At 35.3% G+C, this 24,648-nt stretch overlaps 1 protein-coding gene across 2 annotated transcripts in view; it reads right to left on the bottom strand.

Annotated features, from left to right (window-relative positions):
- Positions 1–24,648, bottom strand: part of FAF1 (Fas associated factor 1) — a 376,835-nt gene that overhangs the window by 260,274 nt on the left and 91,913 nt on the right. For both annotated transcript variants that reach the window (XM_045514318.2, XM_010951821.3), the window contains exons 3-4: positions 12,579–12,625; positions 1,513–1,718 (exon numbers count right to left, since the gene is read on the bottom strand). In XM_045514318.2, coding sequence (XP_045370274.1) covers positions 1,513–1,618 — 106 coding nt within the window. In that variant the 5' untranslated portion in view covers positions 1,619–1,718; positions 12,579–12,625. The remainder of the gene's footprint in view (positions 1–1,512; positions 1,719–12,578; positions 12,626–24,648) is intronic.

Raw genomic sequence — 24,648 nt, 5'->3', positions numbered from 1 at the left:
AGATTTGCAATCCCATCTTCACTGTAACATTATTCAAAATAGTCAAGAGGTGGAAACGACATAAATGTCCATCAACAGATGAACAGATAAAGAAAATGTGATACATACATACAATGGGATATTATTCAGCTTTAAAAAAGACAGAATCCTGTAATATGCTACAACATGAATGAACCTTGAGGATATCATACTAAATTAAATAAGCCAAAAGGACAAATGTTGCATGATTCCAATTATACGAGATACTTAAAATAGCCATACTCATAGAAACAGAAAGTAGAATGATTGCTGCCAGGGTGCTGGCAGGAGGGGAAATTAAGGAGTTGCTGTCAGAGTTTCAGTTATGCAAAATGAAAAAGTTCTAGAGATCTGGTACAACAATGTACCTGTAGTTAATAAAACTATACTGTACATATCTCATTTATATATATATTTTACCACATTGGGGGTAAAAATGCATGTACAGGAGACTATTTTGAGGCATGGGGATAGGCAAGGGGAGAAGGGGCAAGGGGTGAAGGGGCGAGACTAGGAGAGGAATCCAGACAAAAAAAGACACAAGTACAAAGTCCCTGAGCTAATAACCTATTCAAGGAACTAAAAGAAGTCAGTTATAACTTAGGCATGGAAAGCAAAAGGAGAGTGGTAATAGACAAAAACAAGAAATGTGGCAGGGCTTAATCAAGCAGGGACTTACAGTCCACGTTAAAATATTTGAATTTTATCATAAAAACAATGGAGAGTTTCTAAATGGTTTTAAAATAAAGGAATGACAATCTGATTAGTGTTTGGGAACAATCACTCTTTTAACAGCCTTGTTTTTTCTCTGTAATGTACTTCAATTAATAAATTACATAAAATTAGGAAAAGATCTCCCCAAAAAGTAATAAAAGCAAAATTTCAGAATTATCTGGAATTAAGATTTACGGCAAAACTATATTAAAACAGAAAGTAATAAAATTTCTGGTTCTACAACAAACATGGATCAAATAATCTGCATCAAACATAAGTTCAACATAGCTTCTCTACAGAATTCTGATAAAGTCTGTCCCCAAATGGCAGGCATACACTTTGAATCTCCTTTGAAAGGACAGTATTAAAGGATTTATTCAATTCACAGGAAACATAATGATGGAAACATGCCTTATTTCTGATCTTTCATTAACCATAGTACAAAAAATCAGTGAGCTTCAGCTATAAAAATATCAATATACTTAATACTGGTATCAACATACTTATTAGTTATAGCATTTTTTTAAACTCCCAGATGTTTGATTTGTATCTAAAACAGCATCATATACCCTTCCACACATGTGGAACAAAAGCGTTCTCAAACTTACCTCAATCTCAAGACAGTATTTAAAATTAGAGCAAAAAAATCTAAACAGAAAAATGTCAGTTTCAATTTGCTTTTCTCCCCCTTCTTGTTAGCAGTCCACTCAAAAGAAAACATAAGCTAAATGTTTATCTAAGGAACTATTTATGAAGGCTCTATGGTAGGAAAAACCTTACCAACAGTACAGCTGTCTTCAAGTACCACATCTACATTTCTGTCTCTATATTCAACCCTGAAGTCCAGCATCCGAGGTTGCCTTTCTACAATTTGCCTAGATGGCATTACAGGTCGAAATGCCGAAGAGGAAGAGGGAGCAGGAGCTGGAGCTGGGTGACTTGCTGGATCAAATGCAGGTCCTGGTATGGTCTCACCTCCATAATCACTGAAATATTGACATAAAAGAAGGATTATCATCAACCAAATTACTACAGATTACCACTAAGAACCATATTTGGCTTGTGTTGTTCGTATCAAATTTACCTACCTGTGCATCAAGGAATAACTTAAATTCTAATTCTTCCACAAAATCTCTCTCCCAGTGACTGAAAGCCACATTACTCTTCCTTCCATCCTTGTCATTCTATGGCTGTTAGCAATGTCATACACATCATTAATTAGACTTCTGCCTTATATTGTTATGATGCTGGTAAAACGTCGTATTAAACTCTATGAATTACAGAATGTCTTAACTTTCATTTACTCACAGAATCATTATTTGATTCATTAATTCTACTTTCCACAAAAACTATTTTGAAACTTTATCATCCTTCAACTTCTACTGTCCCTCGCACTCCTAAGTCTTAAAAGATATTTTTTCTACCTTGCAGAGAAAACAGATGCCATCAGCAACAAATTCCCTTATCTTTATGACAAACAAATCCCGAAACTAGCCAACATATGCACTCTCTTTCTCTAAAATAGAGAAGACACCATTCTATCTATGCAGAACCTAAAATCATCTTCTCATTAGCTTTACACTATGGATCATCCCTTTCCTTCTAGTGTCTCAACATCTTCTCTTCTGGATTCTCCTCAAAAACATTTAAGCATGTTTAAATCTCTCCATCCTTAAAGCATAAAATGAAATCCTGGCTGTGTCCACTTAATAGCTGTCTCATTTGTAAAATGGGAAAATTAATTATATGTGTAAGGATCAAATCAGATAATGTATATGAAGAGCTTAGCACAATGCCTGGTACCTAGTAAGATCTTAAATCTCAATCTCAGTAGAGCCAAAGTTGAAACCATTAACATTTCCCAAGCCTGATTCTCCTCCATTATTCTTCCAGTCAGCGGCCTAAGCTAAAAACCTCTGGCATTATCCCTGACAGCTTCTCTCTCAGCTCCCACATCTAATTAATCCTTTCCATTTTACCTCCTAAATATCTTTTAGATAAGTCATCCACCTTTCCTCTCTGAAGCTGCCACCCTAGTCCAAGCCACAATCACCTCTCATACGGACTAATGCAACAGCCTCCTAACTAATCTCTCCATATGTACTCTTGCTCCCCTGCATCTCATTCCATGCCTTCAACAGATGTCTTCATTTCATTTTCTTCTATACTCCCCTTTGTTCTTCAAACAAATTGTCAAAGTGGCCTACAAGGCCCTGTTTAACCTGAATCCTATCTACCTTCCCAGTCTTATTCTTTGCCATGCTATCTTCATCTCTCAGTGCTAACAGGCACAACAGCCTTTCATTTCTTCTGTCTTACTTTGATCTTTCCCATTTCATGAGGGGACATAAACTATTCCTTCTAAGAATATTCTTCCTTCCTATCCCACTCCAAAATTCCATCTTTCTTCTAGCTAATTATACTTATCCTTCATATCTCAGACTGTTTCTCAACTCAGAGCATGTTTTACTACCTCAGACTAGTTACTCCTCACCATTATCAGTAATTATGAAGCTCACACTTGTGTTTTAAATGGCAATATCATCTGCCCTGAGCTTGAGATTTTATACACAAAAGTACACAAATATTTGACAAACTAATAAGTAAAGGAATAATTATAAATAATTTAGTTTTTTAATCTGACTTAATTTATTATATATATATAGTCACCAGATTTTTTCCCCCTCAGTGGGAGGGAACATAAGGAATGCTCCTATTGAAATATCATTACTGTATATTTCCACCACCAGAACTACAAGGTCAGTTCTAAAATCTCTTTCTTCTCAACCTGAATTTAAGGAAAAACAATGGCTGGAAGGCTGAATAGGAACAATAAGAATGACCAAAAAACATGTCAAAGTTAAACACTGTTTATACAATTAATAAGGAGAAAATATTTACATTTACTTCACAATATTGCTTTGATCAGTGTTTATCACATTATAGATTACATAATTGATTTTGTGGTTGTGATAAGTCTTTAACAGAGTAAGAGTAAGGAGTAAGAATAAAAATAAGCAGAAGCATAAGAATAAGCATAAGAATAAGAATAAAAACAAGAATAAGGGAAGGGAAGGAAAGGGAAATTATCAGTATGTCACTTAATAAGTATTGTTTTATAAACTTTTAATTCTAGGCCATATTTGTAGTATGCATGTTTTGGATTCCAAGCATTTCTCACTGTAGGCGTTCATCAAAAAAGTATGAAAGTGACTAGCTCAGTTCAGACACTCTAGTAATCTCTGAGCCAAAGACAAAAACCTATCCTTTCTCCCAGTTGTTACATTCAAGGAAGGAAGACATGACAACAGAGACAATGTCCAAAGCAGAAAGAAGTTGGAACCTGAAGTGAGCTTATAAGTATCTATGAACAGAATCTGTGCAATGATATTTCACATCTCTTAAGTTTTGTCACAACTTCTCAGAACCTAAGAAAAACAGACGTTAGTAGGCTGGTGGTCACTGACTTACTGTTTTCTTAACTCCAAATTCACCGTTCTATAGTCTATTCTGTAATGCAAGGGCTAGGATTCTACAAAATTATATTTTTCCTTTGGCATATGGTTTCCTGATAGACTGTCAAATAGAGGATACTAGATAGAGGTTAGTAGTTAGGAGGAGAGAAGGAAAGACCTCTTTCTTCCTATCTGCATGCATTTCCATTAGCATTAGCCTGTAGCTTTCAGTTTCCTGCTTTTTTCAGCACTCTTATAACCAGTTTCTTGATATTCCCACTAATGCACAAGTAGTGGCTGGACAGTATACATTTCACAGAGGTCTGATCTCCAGCTCCAAAAGTCCCTCTGAGCTTCAAAGTTCTGTTAATCCTTTTGTTCCCTAGACCTTCAAGTGGTAACTTCCTGAAGCAGTTATTATATCTAGATTACTTCAGTTTTACTTTTTTGCTTTTTCAGTCTTCCACATCTGTGTAACCAATCCTAAATTAAATTCCCTCTGTTAAAATATTCTGGTGTGGTTTCATTTCCTTGATAACAGAGGTGTCCCAGGAAACATAGGATAAAGGAATTGGCTTGATTATGTATGGCCTTGACCGTCAATGCACACTGCTGAGTTCCCTGCCAATGGAAAATGGGATACTAGTGATCCAAGTCATGCAATGGCATAATGATTAATTAAATTATCGCTATTGAAACAAGTGCCTAAGGAGACAAAATGACTGTCTGACTTGACCATTATGCTGGTAATAATGACAAGAAGGACTATGGGCAGGCTGCTTCTGACTCTAATGGAAATGACACACTTGGAGTTTTTAACTTTCATTTCAATACATGATAAGAAAGTTATAGAGTTTTTGAAGTTGCACTTTAAAAAGTTTCTTATTTCTTGTAACCACAGGTATGATCCTCCTAACAAACAGACTCAAAATTTAATTTTGCAGCTTGTACGCTTACAGTCAAAGTTGAATATACATACTCTCTAAGTCTCTTTTGTGAAAGTTAAGCCCCAGTTTTAGAAGGAGTGAGACCCTAAGATGTGGAATGGGGATACCTGAGTGAACTCAGATGAAGGCTGGAATCTTGAACCCCAGGAGTCTCTTTTGAGTCTTTTTTGTAAATAGAAATAGCTCCTCCTCCCATGACAGAAGGTTAGCCTATTCTTGCTTGAAAACTATTAATACTCTTACCTGAGACAGTTGCCTTGAAAGGGGATGTCTATTCTCAGACCTACCTCCACCATTCCCTAATGCCTCTGAAAACAGATACAGGCATGCTCCAAGAAAACAAGTACAATGTCTTAAATGAAAGAAGATAGCTTACATTCAAACGTTAAGTATAAGATTTTGATAAATTATATCAGCAAAAACCCAGGGAATAGTTGTAGAATTGAATCTGAAGTGCATCTTACCAAAAGAGATTGGACAGGGCCAAATATAACATATTTGCTTAAGCAGCTTTAAGTACCTCTAATAGTTTGTTTGTGACTGAATTAAACTTAAGTCCCAAAGGAGCCTACATATAATGAAATGCCCAAACTTTCCTGGCAAAATATAAAAGAAATTCAGATGTTTAGAAAAATACAAATGCTGGAGTGGATTTACTATGCACAACCTGATTCTGTATACATCCCCCCGTTAAACTGTCCATGAGGTTTCAGAGAACACTGCACTAAAGCATTGAAAAATATATGAGTACGGGAACCTGCATTCTTGAAAAACTCTATAGTGGCTGTCATCTGTGGGTTGGGAATGACATGGGGAGATGACATCACAGAAAAAGACTCCCTAATAGGCATGATGAGATCCCAGAGTACAGAGGTCAAAGAGTAGAGTTTAATAAGAAAAAGGTGGGAACAACCATGTTAACTGACAGCATGGACAAAAAGTGGCAATCAGAAGATTTCAACCTGAAGAGATCTCTAGTACTGCTTAATCGAACATGGTATTTCTAAGACACAAAATTAAAAGTCAGTTGACTAAAATATTGCATGAACTATAAATAGTAGAAACCTAGACCTGGCAGCCTAAATTCCAACTTCCATAACTACAATGGAGACTCACAGACACTCTCAGTTTCCAAACACAAGCTGGTTCACAGACATAAAGTCCTTGATTTTCCAAAGAAAATGTAGCAGAGCCACACATATATACTGTAATTTTTCCTCAGGACTTGCCAGAGAGCTGTAGTCATTTACTAGGGGGTTGTGTACTGACAAAAGGAAAACATCCAGATCTGCAGGGGATTGCCAGATGCTAACTCTAAACAAATACTAATTCCTGGGGATATAAAAGTGGAAGATTATGGCAGTAGACGAAGTTTTGGTCCAAATCACTCACACTGGGTTCATTCAATCCAGTCAATCTACCCTGTGTTCCCCCCACCCCCAGATCCTGACAGATATCCCATACTGGCTTCCTGACCCATGGAATTAGGTTTATTACGTAGGAAGAGACAACATTCTCTATATTAATTTGCAAGTACCATGACAAGTATTTTGCTTCCTCGCAGCAAGGTAAACAATATACCTTCACTGTTTCTTCCTGAAGATTATGTCAACTCTCTTGCTCTTTGTCATAATAATCTAGCCTGGACAGATCTTGATCACCTAGGTATTCTACAAAACAACATTACAGTGACATTAATGTAGACTGGTCCTAAAGAGCAAGCAGCAGGTACTTGGATGCTTTGGTAAGATACATGCATGCTAGAGATTAGGAGATACGCACCACAAAAATGTAGGGGCCTGCCACTTTGGTGAAGTTGCTGGGGTCCAGTGGTCAGAATCATATCAGAGTAAAAGGCCGGTGGCTGCACCTTGTACTTCCCATCAATGCATAAGAGATAACTAAGATAACTGAGAAAGAAAAAATTTGGACTGGGAAAGGAAAGAATGGTTATGTATAATATGCTGGTACCAACCAAAAACAGATGCTGAAACATCACAACCCTAATCAAAGATATCCCTGAAGACATACTGAAAGAAAAGCCTCCCAGTGGGGAGAACTTAAGGTTGTACTACAGGTTGACCACTTAATTTAGAAGGAGAAACAGCCTGACATATAAATCTGCACTGAATCATGGGCAATAGTTAAGTGGTTGGCCAACTGATCAGGACTTGGAAAGAATAAAAAGAAAATTGGTTGACATGGAAATCTCGGGAAAAGAAATGGAAATGGATCTTTCAGAGTTGACACAAAATGTGAATATATGTTTCTGAGGTGAATGTTGTCTATAAGCTATTTGCTGGGGGAGGGGGGAGGCTCTCAATATGGATAAGATGATATTGTTCTGTTGATGTCAGTCAACTTTTTCCCCTTGCTACCCCAGGTCTGCTCAATGTATTAATGTACGATGTAACCATGCCAACAGGGATGGATGTAAGGCATAGACACAATAATGTAAAGTTACCCTTACCAAGTCTGAAGCTGGCTAGGGAAGCTACAAATAAACTGCAAATAACAAAGACCAATACAGAGCCCCCAATATGGAACCATTCCTCAGGTAATGGGTCATTTCTATCATGAAAGGGGCATGATGCGTTGTCACATAAAAAAGACACTTTTCTGAATACGAAATTGACTCCCCTGAAAGCAATGCTTCTGCCAGCACCACTATTCACGGATTTAGGGAATGCTTTATTGACCTATGGCTTCCCACACAATATTGGCTCTAACCAAGGAACTCATTTCACAGCAAAAGAAGTGCAGTATTGGCATCATTCATTACCCAGAAGCATCTCACTTGACAGAACAGTGGAATAGCCTGGTAAAAATAGTTATGGCACAGGTTAAAAGAAAATACCTTCATAATTTAGGGTTCTACCTTAAACGAAATGGTATATGCTTTGTATCAGTGACCAAAACACAGTGCTATTACTCATATTGCCAGAAAAAAAAATGGGTATGGGAATTAAGCGATGGTGATTCCCCTTATTACACCTAATAACTTACCAAATTTTTATTTCCTGCAACTTTGGGCTCTAGCAGTTCAGAGATCATAAAATATAATGTTTCCACAGTACTTCCACTGTACTAGAATTTGAAAATGCCACTTGGTCATTTTGTACTCCTCATGCTACTGAATCAATTAGCAAAGGACACAGTAGTAGTAGCAGGCTCTGATTACCATGGAAAAAATCAGGTTGTTGCTACCTAATGAACTGTTTTCTAGGGTATGCCCAAAATTAAGAGTTAATGGGAAACTAGAACCAATTTTTTAAAAAGGCAGGTCCATTAAGGATTCTGACTCTTCAAAAATGAATGTTTGAGACATCCTACCAGATCAAGAACTTTGACTATTTGAGGTACTGGCAAACGGAATATAGGATAAACAGAGGAAGAAGAAACTAGTAAATAACAACCATGGCTTTGTGACCAATAACAGAACGAAGGACAGTGGCAGCACATGTGCGCACACACACACACAAAATTACAGTTTGCACACTGATCACAGTTTGCATGCTATCAACATTACCCTAGCAGTGACAGCACCTTAACAATGGCACCCATTTGTTTTCAGCATCAACCTTTGGAGTTAGCTTCCAGTTTCTTTCAATATTTTAAAAGAAGCCTCTGCATCTTGTCAAAGAAAGACTTCTTTCTTATATGTCTGGTGTCAAGTTCTAGAGCCCTTCCTCTGAGCTGCATAGTTCTGGTAACCTCAACCTCTCCCAAGCTCTTTCCTTTTTTCCTCCAGTACTAGGAGTGACCTTGTACCCCTTAGTGATCAAAAGGGGGCTCTTCTGGGCAGGCCTGTCCTGGAGTAGGCTTCCTAGAGTGGATGCCTCGCACCTGCCCCCATTCAGTCCTGGCTCTGCCTATCCTTCTCAGAGGATGCTGCAGCTTTAAGTAGGCTCCCTTCCTCATTGACCAGCAGGACCCACACCCATCTGGGCCTGGTGATCCTACAGTCATTATATCTGGATTGTTTCAGTATCCCCTTTTTGCTCTTTCAACTTGCTCCATATCTGTGTAACAGATTCCCTATATAAAAACCCCTTTTTTTTGAAATTCCTAGAGAGTTTTATTTTTTTCTTTACCAAACTCCAACTCTAGGAGATAGTTTAATATATCTAATCAAAGCAGGTTATTTGGTATGTTTGTCAGCCACAAAAGAGAATTCTTTTTAAAGTTATCACTTGAAATTTTTCTTATTGGCCATAATTACTCTATTTAAAGATCAACAAAACAATGAATTTACACTGGAAGTTTTTACTGGCAATCCAAAAAAAAAAAAAAAAAATAGAGGAAGAGAGATTACCAGTTATCAGTTGTGACTAATGTTCAATGACATCCAAAGAATGCAAAGACATCCAAAACTGTTGACTCAAAAACAAAACAAAACAACAAAGAAACCCCAGTATTTTTAAGACTGTTCATCTATAATTTGAACTTGCTAGTCTTCTCTAGTTGAACAACAATCCAAAAAAAAAAAAAAAAAAAAGACACTGATTGGTAAGGGAAACTCTATGGAGAAATCTATTTATTTTAGATCTAAACTTCAACTAAAGTAGTGTTTTATTCCTTACTCAACTTTTCTCTACAAACCACACAGGTCCTTGGAAGGCAATGAACAAAAGCAAAATAAACAGAAACTCTGTACTTGTCTATTTCAATTTTTAAATCTAGCATCTATTCTCTACTAATACAAGTAATTCATCAGCGCTTCTTTCTAACAATAATCTCCAAAAATAATTCTGAAAGGCTCTGGACAACATTCTGAATAAATAAAATACTATACCAAGATGTAGTAAATATATATGTACACACTTGGTATTTGCTATGACTAAATGAATGGTTTATGTTTATGACTGCGTAAGTTTTACACTTTATAAATATGTTATATTAGTATTGTACTGTCCAGTGAAATAAGCCCTGGAGGATGAGGGAGAAGACTTGCTTATGTTTCCTACTCCATCAACATCATGCTGTATCATCTGGGCCAAGCAACTTCATGCCTTATTCTCTCTACCTGTAAAACGAGGGATAAATAATATCTGCCTATACTTGCTTACAACTAAAATAGTAACTGTAAAAACAAAATTATGGAACAAAAATGTTATATACATGAATTAAATGTCAACTACTTAACTCAATGGAAAAAAATCTTAAAACAAAGGCTGTGACACGCCTGGCTTACTGAACTGAAGACGACAAAGTGGTGTAAAAGAAAGAGCATGACTTTTAAAATGAGACAATCCAGACTCCACCACTTACAACATTTGTGGTCTTGAGTGAGTCCATAAACTCTCTAATCTAGAGTTTCCTCATCTATGAAACATGAGCATTTAACTCTGAAGGGTTTTAATGAGCATTAATAAAGAAAAATACATCAATTACCTAGCACAGTGCCTTAAACATTTTTTTAAAGTTAGTTTCTTTGCCTTGAACTTATGAATACATTAAAAAAAAATGTTTCCACTTTTGAACTCATGTAAAAATCTGATTTCAGGAAAAGCTATAAAGCAGAGATTGGGCTCTTCTCCCTCCCCTACATTCAACTTAACTATAAAAATCAAACATACAAAACAAAGATTCTTTTAACGGCCTACATACACCATTCCTAGCATTGTGTCTTCCATTTTCAGTGTTAAATCTATGACAAAGTACAAAGAGCCCTCTTTCATTTCCTCTGGGCAGTAGAAATCCAAAAGGAATTTTCAGTTATGTCAAATCCACAATCATTTCAAAACTAAAGAACAAAGTTAGGAAGGAAAATGTTGAAAATAGTTGAAAGCTATTACTTTTTTCTATAGACATATGATTCATTCTTTAAACAAGAAAAACAAAACAAACAAAAACCCACTCTGATGAAAGTTAAAGCCCAAATATTATAGTAACCCTATTAGGAATCAATTTAGTACTGAATCTCTAGCTATAAAATATATTAAGCAAAAAGTATCTTCTATTACAGGAAAAGTTGGGATATTTCCAGGGATCAGGGAATTTCTACAGTTCACTCATAGCAAATACTAGTAATTGTCAAGATGTATCAAATATGTACTCAGAACCCAGCAGCTGAATCCACAAGGGTTTAGCAAGCAAAAATTCTGGCACAAAGAGTGGAATAACATTTACTCAAGAATAAAACTGGAGCCATATTTAGCAGTCTAAAACTTTCTAAACCAAGGGGAAAAATAATTTTGAAGGAAGTTCCTGTAATCATATGGTTTGCTTTCTAGACAAGGGTTTCAACAGAACTGACGCTTTGAAACCAGAAAAAAAAAGGGGGGGGGGGGGGCGGAGGGAGAAAAAAAGAACAAATAAACAAAAATTTGGTACAGACTTTGGAAATCTGCCACATTTACTCTGGATGAAACTCTTACAGGTTTCAAAAAAGGTGGGAGTGGGGACTAGGTCTGTTTATCATTGCTTTCACCTAAAAACCATTAATCACTAAGGGTGGTAGAGGTACCAAACAGAATTTTTCTTCCTTTCTAAATATACACAGTTTCCTACAAAGTACAGCACATCTTGAAGTTTATGGTGAATTTTTTGATGTTTTTGCAACAGCACTTTCTTCCTCTTCAAAACAACCTCATTCCTAGTCTGCTGTTTCTGTTTGCCTCATCTGCACTTAGAAGATCATGCTTCAGTGACTTAGAAATCCCAGCCACCAAAATTTAAGCCAAAGTTTGAATTGAGAGGAGAGGAGGGAAAAAATCAAGTAATTAAACTACACTTGGAAGAGAGAATGGTTTTACCTCCTATGACTTTATAGTGTGTTTTTTTAATCCAGAACCAGTCTCCAATTTTAAGAAAAGTTATGAATTTATTTTTAATTTCAGGAATTATTTTTTGACTACTATAGTTCTCTTGGCATCATATTATAATTTTGCCTCTGGCAATGACATAAAACCACGAAGACTGTTCCACATGTTAACACTGGGTACTTCAGGTAAAAGAGCTTAGTGCTCTAGGAAGTTTCATTATTAAAAACTTACTCAAATTGTTGCAAGTTATCATATACTTAATTTAGAAACCTAAAGGAGAGGGAAAAAAGAACTGGCAAGATTGGGGATAAAGTCTGTATAGTTAGATGATAAACATGCTCTGCGGTTATTGAGCCATGTTTTCTCACTACTAACAGTTTAAAGGATTCAGTTCCTTCCATCTTATGAATGAGATGACCTTGAAAAGTTTTCTCAACAATAAAATCACCTTTAAAAATGTTATCACCCAATCTGAAATAACATTAGACAGAAGTTGGAGACTTTAGGAAATTTGTATAACTAATAAAAATGTCTGAAAGAAGAATAACTGTATTAATGAACTGACACATCAAAGATCAAATGCTCTATCAAAAAGCAAGACCAAGAAAATTAACAACTGTCTCTTTCTTGGTTTGCTAAATTCTCATCCGATCACCATTAAGCACACTATAACATACCTTTGCAGAATGCCATTTTCCTGGGGTATTACACCATTTATAGCTGCCTGCAAACAGAAAACAGAGAAAATCATTTAAAGAAACAGGAAAATGCTGAGTGGAATGTGGTGAGGTAAAAACCCCTGTATACTTTGAAAATTTAAACAAAATATCGTCTCCTTAGGAATGAAAAAAATTCTCTATTAAATGTTTCTCTCCTACTATATAATAAAACTGCATTTTAGAGAATTAAAAAAAAAACATGCATTTAGAACATAATATCCCCAAATCTTGAGTCATTAAAAGCTTAATTTCACAGTCTTCATTCAAGTAAAACATCCATAAGACCAATGTTTAAGGATGTCAGAACAAGTAAAATCAATACCTTAATCTTTTTAATATTACTTCCTTCCTCAGATTGAGAGGAATACATAAAATCACAAATGAAAAATACCAATAAGAATGTTAAAATTAGCTCAGGAATTAAATTCATTCTTTCATGCTACAATCATTATTCTCAGAGAAAAGAACATGTAGAAGGAAAAAATATAGGGGCAAAAGTTCTTTGATAAACACAACACCACAATTACATTAGGTTACAAAAGTAGCAGGAGCATCACTGGGGAAGTTTCCTTATATAAAACACTCCTGAAACTGGTCTCTAAGCTAACGAGTCACCAACTACTTGGAACACAGCACAAATGTGACATGATACAGACATTTTTGAAGGCTACTAAGCAAACAGGCTGTTATATCCTGGATTGTAGGCAGGTCATTGCAGTGTAATAGAAAAGATTACCTGAAGGAAAAAAATGACTTTTCCAACTCTGCATTTGCATCATAACAACTTCTTCCTCCTTCTCCCCAAAAAAGAAATAAATAAAAAAAGGAAAAAAGAAAAGCTAACACTTCAATGTTTTATCAATTGCCTAGAAATCTACTGCAAAAAGGAGTTTGTGTATTTTGTGAAACAAACTTAAATCTTTGCCAGAGGTAGGTCTTTACAAAGTTACACTACTGAATGGAAACAAAATAGTTTAAGATGCTCACTATGAATTTTGAGACTTCTAACACTCCACTGGCAAAATCCAAAGAAATCCACAGATTAATATAGACAGTGGATGGATATCATAGAACTCTGACTATTCTGGAGGCCCATAAATTCTCTGAGTCAAGCAAATGCTAAAATCAGTTTTCAAAGCCACAAATTCAACAGAAGCATCTCTGTGTGGTGCCAGGTCAATTACCCCTTTTCTGTTGACAGCAATGGTTCCACATACAAATATCTCCTTTGTTAAAAAATAGAAAATGGTAAGAGAATGTTCTATGATGTTGGAAACAAAATAAAATACCAGAGTTTGGAAAGATTTTGTTCAAGTTTTCACTAGAGAATGCCAAGGTATAATGGAAAGAACACTAAGGATTTATAAAGTCCAAAGTTTGAATCTAGACTCTCCCATTTATTACTTTGATGACGTTAGTGTAATATTCTATATGCACTGAACCTCCTTGAGCCTCAGCTTCCTCATCTCTATAATGAGCTAATACTAATACTAGTAAGATGGGCCTGCCTTTTTGTTCTTTAAAGGCATCAAGTTCTTTTATTTCTTAGGGCCTTCTAAAATACTGTATCTGCTTGGAATGCCCTTTCCCCCATTCTTTGTATGGCTGATTCCTAATCATCTTAATTGATGTTTCTGTTAAATATACTTTTCCCCCAAATTCTTCTCTCATCAAATCCCTCTCCCCTCTTCCACCTACTAAGTTTACTCTCACACTGAACCCCTTACTTTACCTTCACAGGAATTGGTAATTACTTATTCGGTGATTATTTGTTTTATGTCTGCCTTTCTCACTAGACTGTAGGCTCTGTGATGTAAGAGATGGTACCAATTTTGTTTACCACTTTATCCCCATTGCCTAACACAATGCCAGCACATAAAAGGCACTCAACAATTTGTTAAGTGAATGATGCTAGAGGAGTACAAAGAATAAATAGCCACACAGTCAAGACTTGAGGAAGGCTCACAGAAAGCTTCCTGGATGAAACAGTGTCTCAACTAAGGCTAAAGGGTAAGTGAAAAGTAGCAAGATGGAGGAGAAGAAGGTAGTTTGACACACTCACTTTCAATCCTTTTCCTCCTCTAAGCTCTTAGACCATTTTAAATAATGTATTTGTTTTTGGACAGAATGTTAGCCCCTGACCTCAAACCTATATATATGATAAACTTTACATATAAATAAGTAAAATGTAATCCATAATGAAGGTACAATAAAAGTATGATTTGCTAAAGAAATATAAAATACGGAGAGAGCTTTCTGACTGTGAGGAGGAAAGGAAGTTTCAGAAGATGGATAGCATTTGATATGAACGCTGAACAATGGATAGACAGAGAAGCAAAGGAAAAATTCAGATGAATTGACTTTTGAGCAACGTTAACTTTGAGGTAGCAGCAGGATATCACTGTTGACTTAACAAATATGTATTACAGTTGACTCTTGAACTAACACAGGTTTAAACTGAATGGATCCGTTAATGCACGGATTTCTGTTGGTTTGTTTCCCCCAATAACTACATACTACAGTACTACACAATTGGCAGTTAGTTGAATCTGCAGATTTAGAACCACAGATATGCATGGCCCACTATGAGACTTGGGCATCCTGTAGATTTTGGTATTCCCTAGCAGGTCTTGGAACCAATTCCCACAGATACCAAAGAACGACTGTAATTGCCAACTACATACCAATCTCTGTGCTAAGCAATGGAGATATATTAACAGAAATAACATAACATGCCTTCTAACACGGAAAAAAATTATTCAACAAATTTACTATGAGAAGTTCAGGTAATATCCAAATAGAGATTAAAAAGTTATTTTTAAAAATAAAAGCTAGGTTAAGTAAAGTAACACCTGTTTAAAGGCAAATAAACGAAGCCTTAGAAATATTTTAATTCCTTCCCTCTCTAAGATTTCTTAAAGAAGAAAGCTTCACCAAAGAGTGAAGACAAATGAGACAAAAATAGACTCTTGAAGAATTCATATATGTAAGAAAAAGAGAAGAGAAAGCTGAAAACAAAAACAAAATAATAAAAATGGAAGGGTTAGAAAAGAGGGAAAAGACCAGTAATGTGTCATAGAGAGGTCAATGAAGGTACTGTAAGGAGACAAAACTTCTAAATGTGAAAACAGTCGAATAGACAGTTTAAGTAAGAACTAGATTATAAAAGGGTAAGAAATACATGAGAAATAAGAAAGTAAGTATAACTGATCTTGAAAGAGTGTGAAAAGGATAAGGACAGGGACTGTAAGAAGAACGGCTGCAAAAAGTTTTTATTTGCTTTTTTTTTCTTAAGAATAGTGAATTCTTGAGTTCAAATAGAATTCACTGGAAAAGGAAACAATAAAGACTCAAGAAATACAGGGTAAAATTAAAAGTTTGGTTCAACAAACTTACCAAATGACTATTCATTGCCAGGTACTATGCTAGACTTTGGGGATGCCTGGTATCTGATGTAGGGCCCAGGAGAGCACAAATAGAGGGGATACATTTATTTATTTATTTATTTATTTATTTATTTATTTATTTAACTGAAGTATAGTTGATTTACAATGTTGTGTTAGTTTCTAGTGTACAGCAAAGTGATTCAGTTATATACACACACACATTCTTTTTCAGATTCTTTTCCATTATAGTTTATTATAAGATATTAAAAGACATTGAATATAGTTCCCTGTGCTATACAGTAGGTCCCTGTTGTTTATGTATTTTATATATAGTATTGTGTATCTGTTAATCCCAAACTCCTATTTTAACCTTCCCCAAGGGAATACCTTTAGAAAAGAGGTTAGATTTAGCAAAACCTAGATTATAGACTAGAAACAATACTGAACAGATAAGAACCATGTATCATTTGCTAAATGCTATCCCATTGGTTTTTTTGTTTGGTTGGGTTTTGTTGTTGTTGTTGTTGTTGTTTTGGCTAGGAAGATATATCTCTCATTCTATAAATAGGAAAATAATGATAGGGACTGATTAAATATTTGGCCAAAGAAACAGAGAATAAAGACAACATTTCTATCTCTGGGACTGACTCAAGCACACTATGGTGGCTTTTCATTAGACTGCAATATATTTTAAGAATAGCATCTTGCCTTGACCTAGTTTATAGAAGTTTGAAAATCCATTTTAGCATAATTTTATTGCTTTCACCCTAATTCTGTCTATGATATTTTTAATCAGTTAATTTACCACGGTAAGAATCCAGCCTCTAAGTTTTCTTTAGCAAAATCTGACAATACCCTCTGAAATGTCATTTCCCAGGGTCCACTGGAAGACACGAGAAATATGTTTAGCAGAGTGAAAGCCAAGTTCAGAGGTAGGCCATAAGAAAATGAAGATATTATCTTCGGCCTCAACAGAAGGAGAAAATGATGACACTCATGGTGGGCTTTGGGGAAGGGAAATAGCAAAAACTCCTGAAGACATCCTTACAATGTCAGATATGAAAGGAAAATGAGCCAGTGGTAAATTGGTGGATTGTAAAACTGCAGCATCTAATACACATATAGCAAATCTTGGCTTTGGTCTTTTTATATTTTTTCAACAAATGACCCCTAAAGAAAATGCCAATGAGATTTCTTGAGAAGGGAGGGAGATGAGCCAGGGATGTACAGACAGCATCCCAAAACCTCAATGATAACTTCTGAGTAAAGGAGTTGTAGTAACAATAAAGGTAGCTAATATTAATATAGTTCTTACTAGGTGCTATGCATTCTCTAGGTGCTGTACTCATATTAACTCATTTAACTCTTATATTACACTCATTTTACAGATGAGGACACCAAGAAAACAAGTAGAAACCTGTGACAACACTGAGATGAAAGAAAGCAAAAGCAAAAGATGAAAGAAAAAAATGATAGATTTCAAATTTTTAAATGTCTGCACTTCAAAAGACACAAGTAAGAAAATAAAATGGTAAGTCACAAACTTGGAAAATGTATTTGTTATATATGTGTGTGTGTGTATGTGAGAAGGAATCTATATTCAGAATATATAAAGAATTCTTATAACTCAATAAGATGACAAGTCAATAAGAAAATGGGCAAAAGATATGAACATAAACTTTTCCAAAAAATATATAGGAATAGACAGTAAACATATAAAAAACTGTTCAAATTAAATAGTCTGAGAAATACAAATTAAACATCAGAGGAATACAAATTAAAACCATGATAAGATACCACCACATACCTATTAAAATGGCTAAAATTAAATCAGACAAGAAACAGATACAAGCTTTGGCAATAATGCTGAACAACAGGAAGCCTCATATACTGTACAATCATTTTCAAAACTATCATGGTTTTATATATAAAGGTAAACATATAATCCAGCAATTTTACTCTTGAGTATTTATCTAAAAGAAATGAAAACATAATCCCCTAAGACATGCATAAGAATATCATATCAGCTTTAATCACAACACCCAATAACTAGAAGCAGCCCAAATGCCCAACAACAGGCAAAAGTTGTTTTGTGTATAACACATTGTCTAAGTACAATAGAATACTATTCAGCAATAAAAAGGGACAGACTATAGATACATTCAACCACATGGGTGCATCTCTAAAACATTTTGCTAAATGAATGAAGTCAGACACGAGAAAATTCTACATGATGTTGCGTATATGAAACTCTAGGAAAGACTAATTTAATCTCTAAGAAGGCAAATCAAGGATTGGCGTGTGTAAGAAGGACAGGGAAGGGATAATAGGGAAATTTAGGAACAATGACTGTGGTGGTGGTAGTTAAGTAGGTATATACATCTGTCAAAATTCATCAAACTGTACACTTTAAAAGGGTTCATTTTATCATCAATAAAGTTAATTTTTTAAAAAAAGAGAACCACAAAGAAATCCACTTCAAACACACTAAAATGGGTGAAATTAAAAAGACTAACACCACCAAATGACGGTGAGGATTTGGATCTCTCATACATTGCTGATGGGAATGTAAAATGCCACAATTACTTTGCAAACAGTTTGATAGTTTTATATAAAGTTAAATAAACATTTAGCATACAATTTCACAATTCCACTCTTAGGAATTTACCCAAGTGAAATAAAAACATGTGTCCACCAAAGACTAGTATACAAATATTCATAATACCTAAACACTAGATACAACCAAAATGTCCATCAACCAATGAATAAACAGATATGGCATATTCACACAAAGGAATCTTATCCAATAATAAAAATGAACTTCTGATATATGCAACAATATGGATGAATCTCAGACATTATGTTGAGTAAACAATGCCAGATGTAAAAAGAGTACATACTGTATGATTCCATTTATATGAAGTTTTAGAACAAAGTTACCAAAATGTAGTAATGAAAATTACATAAGTGATTGCCTGGAGCAGGGTTGGGGGTTGACTAGAAAAGAGAACAAATTTCTAACATGATAGACATCTTGATGGGAAGTGGATTGGATACACAACGCATACATTTGTTAAAACTCATTGAGCTGCATACACTTAAAATCTGTATATGTATATAAATTAGTCATTGACAAAGTTGATTTAACAAAGAACATTAAAACTCCACTTTAATTCAGTTTCATGGAATGCTAGAAAAATGCAATCTCAGATGCATATACAGCCCCATTAGTTATTACTGTGACCCATCTGCCCATTATCCCTTCCCTCTTTTCTTTTGATACAGATCCTGTGCTTCCTTTGAAGAATTACTTCTGCCTCATTCCATTGGTACTGGAAATGTTTTAATGATAACGACTCAATTTAGACCAATCAGTCTCTCCTGGGAATGGGGATCTTGAATGAGTATCTAACTGGTTGAAGCTGTGTCTCAGAGACACTTTTCAAAAGTTTCTGACAGAGCAACTCTGTTTACTGGTTTTCCTAAGACTTTGTTGTTCAAGTTTTCTTTCAAATATGAGAGCTTCTTAGCAACCTTCCAATAAATCCTGCTTCCTATCCTCCCAGCCAAAATTCTACATTGTATTCAAAGATTGATAAACTGAGATTAGATGAAGTTATATGACAAATACAATATAATACACATCAAATTACTAGCAGACCATCATTTTTCCAGTCTTCAGTGATTACATCTTAGCATTATCATTAGCTTAATTCTTATTAGCAGCCACCTCAGCTGGTCAGTCTCCAAATTACTGATTGCAAATCAGTGAAATTAAATACTTAGTATATTTAAAATATAAGAATTTATAAACAAGCAGAAAAAGAAAACTTACTAAATTTTAAAATATATGAAAACAGAAATGACAGATATACTTTCATTACATATAATAATATTATATGTTAGCAGCAGATAGAATTGATAGTATAGGCAACTCCGCATATTTCACATTTGGAAAGTCTGTGAACTAGGATAATAATTATTGTTACAGTATTAGCTTTGTTTTGGTCATTAGCCACTTTTTCCATCTCCTGAAAATACTTACAGAAAAATGTTTTCTAAACTAGTGCACTTTTGTTCAATTTGAAATTATTACTCTATGGTACATCAGATTTCAAGTATTTTCAAAATACTTAAATAATAGGTGTCAGACCCACAAAGTACTAGTATTTTTAAACTGACAACTCTGATCTTGCCATCAAGTGAATTCTTCCAACAAAACCCAGGCTTTCTCTTCTGTGTTCTTACTGATCCTTTCTCTTCCCATCAATTCAAATTCATTCATCCTTTTATTCACTGAGCACCTGATATGATCAAGGCAGAGTTTTAGGCACTGGAGGGAACAGAAAGATGACAAGACATACTCCTCTTAGGCTGAGGAGTTATAGAAAGAATTAAATGCCGTCCAACGTGAGCAACCATATAGGATCACAAAGGAAGGAATACCTATTTATTGCCTAATGAAGCTCAAGATCCAGGTTTAAATCATTTTCTCCAAGAAAATGTAACTGACTCACATCACCTTTTCCCAATGAATTTTCCATTGTATTGTAATTACATAGCATTCATTCATCTTATTCATGCATTCAAATATTTCATTCATTCATTCCAGCATTAAGTCATTCAACAAATAATTACTAACTGGATCTATTCAGAGTACTGAGGAAAACAACAATTTTGAACAAGACAGAATCATCCTCCTTCATGTTTTTGCCATAACTTGGGCCAATGAGAAATTCTGAAAGAGTCCATCATCCTACAGCTATGAATTGTGAATTTTCACCTTTGACTTTATATGGGGGAAAAAAATGCTCCTTCTCCTGTGTCTCCTCTACTCTCAATACTCTAACACTACTTCACTTCTAATATTATATGTGTGGGTTTTCCACATATCTAGCAAGTTTCTAACACCAGATAGGTGTCCTTATAATTTAACTCAATTCTGACACTATCTTCCTGAGATAGCATCAGATTCTACAGGTTCAGGGCTCAGTCCCACAAGACAACTCCTACTTGAGATACTAACTGCAAGTCCAAGCTGTCACCTGTGCTTCTGACCAACAAGCTATAAATTAGAGGTTTCCATGATCCTCTTCTCAATTCAATTAATTTGCTAGAGTGGTTCACAGAACTCAAGAAAACATTTTACTTAACTAGATTAACAACTTATTATAAAAGGATGTAACTCAAGAACAGCCAGATGGAAGAGATACATAGGGCAAGGTGTGTGGGGAGGGGCATGGAGCTTCCATGGTCTCTCCAGGCATGTCAGTCTCCTATGTATTCACCAATCCAGAAGCTCCTTCCAACCAGTACTATTGGGATTTTTATGAATGTTTCAATATGTAGGCATAATCAATCATTAACTCAATCTCCAGCCCTTTTCCCCTTCCTGGAGGATAGGGAGTGGGTCTGAATGCTCTAAGCTTCTAACCATGGCTTGGTCTTTCTGGTGACCAGCCCCCCTCTGGAAGCTATCCAAGAGCCCAAGAGTCTCCTCCTAAGAACAAAAGACACTCCTATCAGCCAAGAAATTCCAAATTTTGCATCAAGAGCCAGGGTCCAAGACAAAATATTAGAATAAAAGATGCTACTCTTATCACTTAGGAAATTACACGGGTTTTAGAAGCCCTGTGCCAGGAACTGGGGGCAGAGACAAATATATATTTCCATTATTTCACAAACCTCATTAGTATAATGTTAATCAAGTGAGCTATGAGAAATGTTTTGGAATGAAAATTCCCCAAGCTACAGATGTGACAGGCCCAAGAAACAAAAAAGACTTAAGTGTCCATACTAAAGAAAGACCGTAAGATTGTGCCTGGAAGCTAACAAGTCCTCAAAAAAGGATGTTTAATACCATTTTCTCCTCTTTCTGGGCAGAAAGGAAAATCATTTTTCATAAATAATTATTTAATTTTTCATATATATAACAGACTATTTCCAACACTCTACTATATTTAAATTCTTCTAAGTTTTCCTTCAAATTCCTACTTTCCAAATATATTAATCACTATGATGCTCTTCTCTAAATTTTTCTCAAGCACCCTACTGTGTGACTCCAAAGCTGATGACTCTCTTCTCCATTCATTATGGACTTCAATAGAGAAATATGTAAGATACTATGAAGGCAAAACAGTGGAAGTAATTTGAATGTCAGGAGAAAAACTGGGAAGAAGGCATGATATTTGAACCAAGTATTAAAAGAAGGCTCTTCTAGGAAGAAGAAAGTTGAGTAAGGGCATTTAGGGAGGGATTTTTTTTTTTTAAGGCAAAAGTATGAATCTACTTTGTTTATCCAGGAAGCTAAAAGTAGTTTTGTGTGGCTTCAGCAATGGTTTGGGTCAGGATGCAGTGAGAGGCCAGCTGGAAAAGTAAGCAAGAGTTAGATTATGAGATGGAGTATGAAGGCATTAAAAGCTTTACTTAACCTTAGGATAATGGGCAGACAAATGCTGCAACTCAAATTTGCCCTTTAAGAACATCATTTGGGCAGCACTGCAAGATATGAATTGAAAAGAAGAAAATTCCTGAAGATGATGTCCAGGCTTCTGGCCTGGGACTGAGTAGACTGCTCTTACTCCAGTCCTCCCAATCATTAAAACAGAAAGCAATTCTAGATTCCATTGTTCAAGTCAAAAACTCATGTAGTCATCCTCAATTCCCTTCTTTCTCTCACACTCCACATCCAATCTACGAGGAATTCTTCATTCTACATTCAATATGTAGAATCTGACCAACCTTCTCTGTTACCACACTGGTCTAAATCATCATCTTTCCTCTGGAATATTATTACAATAGTCTCCACACTGGTCTCCCTACTTCCATCCTTGCCCCACACACTTACTGCCTATTCACACAGCAGCCAGAATGATGTTTATAAACGTCATATCAAGTAAAACCCTTTTCCTACTCAAAATACTCTAATGTCTTCCCATATCATCAGAGTCAAAGTCAAAGTCCTTTTTCTGACCATACGAGACTTCTCCTGACATCTTCTACTAACCTCGCTGACTTTACTTACTCTAGTTGTCCTGGTTTCCTTACAATTTCTTGAACAAGTCAAGCATGCTCCCACATTAAATACCTTATACTTATTTTTACCTCTGGAGTGCTATTCCTTTAGATATCCACGTATCTCACTCCCTCACTTCAGTCAGGTTTCTACTCAACGGTTACCTCAGAGAGGCCTTCCTTAACCAACCTAGTGTTTGTTTGTTATCTGTCTTCCCTCACCAGAACATAAGCTCCAAATGACTTTATTTTGTTCACTGATGTGCCCTCAACACAGTGCCTGGTAACTAGGTAGAATGAGCTAACATATACTCAATATAGGAGTGAATGAATGAATGACTGCCATGAATCCAAGAACATGAGCAAAGGAACAAACTGGTGGGCATAGGGAATTTTGAGGCTTTCAGTTTTAGGCACATTGATTTTGAAGTACCACTTGGGACATTCATACAGAGATGTCCAAAAGACTATTAAGAATATAAAATGTGCTAATTCGAGATACTGAGTTTGGAGTCATGAGTCACCTACTTTAAAAGTATTTGGGAAAATAGAACTACCAAATGATTCAGCAATCTCACTTCTAAGCATATATCCAAAATAACTAAAAGCAGGGTCTCAAAAAGATATCTGTGTACTCGTATTCATAGTAGCATTATTTCAATAACCAAGTGGTAAAAGCAAACCAAAAGTCCAATGGAAACGGATTTTTTAAATGGTATATACAAACAGTGGAATATTTTGCAGCCTTTAAAAGGAAGAAAACACTGATGCAGGCTACAACATGAATAAATCTCAAGAACACTACACTAAGTGAAACAAGCCAGTTAAAAAAATGACAAATAGGGTATAATTCCACTTATATGACATAACTAGAGTAGTCAAATTCATGGAAACTGAAATACATAGAATGGTGGTTACCAGGAGCTAAGGGGAGCTGGAAGAGGGGAGTGTTATATTCTAATGGGTATAGAGTTTCACTTTTACAAAATGAAAACATTCTGGAGATCCATTTCTCAACAATGTGAATATATTTAATGCTATTGAATTACATGCTTAAAAGTGGTTAAGATGGTACATTTTATGGTATGTGTTTCATACCTCAATTTTAAAATATTTGCAAAAGTCTTAGGAGTGTGTTAATTTTACCCAAAATGAGAGTGTGAAGAAAGAAATGGTGTCATGATGGAACCTTTGGAATGCCAACATTTAAGTAATATGTAGAAAAAAATCAGAGAAAAATATTAAACAGAAGTATCAAAAAAGTAGGAGAAGAAATATATGGGCATCTGAGCCTCAATACAAACCTCAGTTTCAGTTACATGTATCCATCAATCAAACTGTAAATACTGAAATGCTGGCCCTAGAGAATCCACCAGATATGGTATTTACTGCTATTAATAGAAGACAGATAAAAGGTAGATAGCATGCAAATGCTGATTTTTATATATTTGTTTTATATCTTGGTTTTTAAGCAAGGGAAAAAACTACAGTAACAATTCATATTCAGTATTTAGCTCTCTATGACCTATTATCTATTATAATTTAACTAGGCCAATTATGGGATGTTCTATGTTGTATAGTCTGACAGGTCTGTTTTCAAATCCTGGTTTTATCATGTATTTATTACT

The sequence above is a fragment of the Camelus bactrianus genome, chromosome 13, assembly GCF_048773025.1.
Source record: "Camelus bactrianus isolate YW-2024 breed Bactrian camel chromosome 13, ASM4877302v1, whole genome shotgun sequence".
NCBI classification, from domain to species: domain Eukaryota; kingdom Metazoa; phylum Chordata; class Mammalia; order Artiodactyla; family Camelidae; genus Camelus; species Camelus bactrianus.
This window is presented reverse-complemented; position numbering and strand designations above follow the sequence as displayed.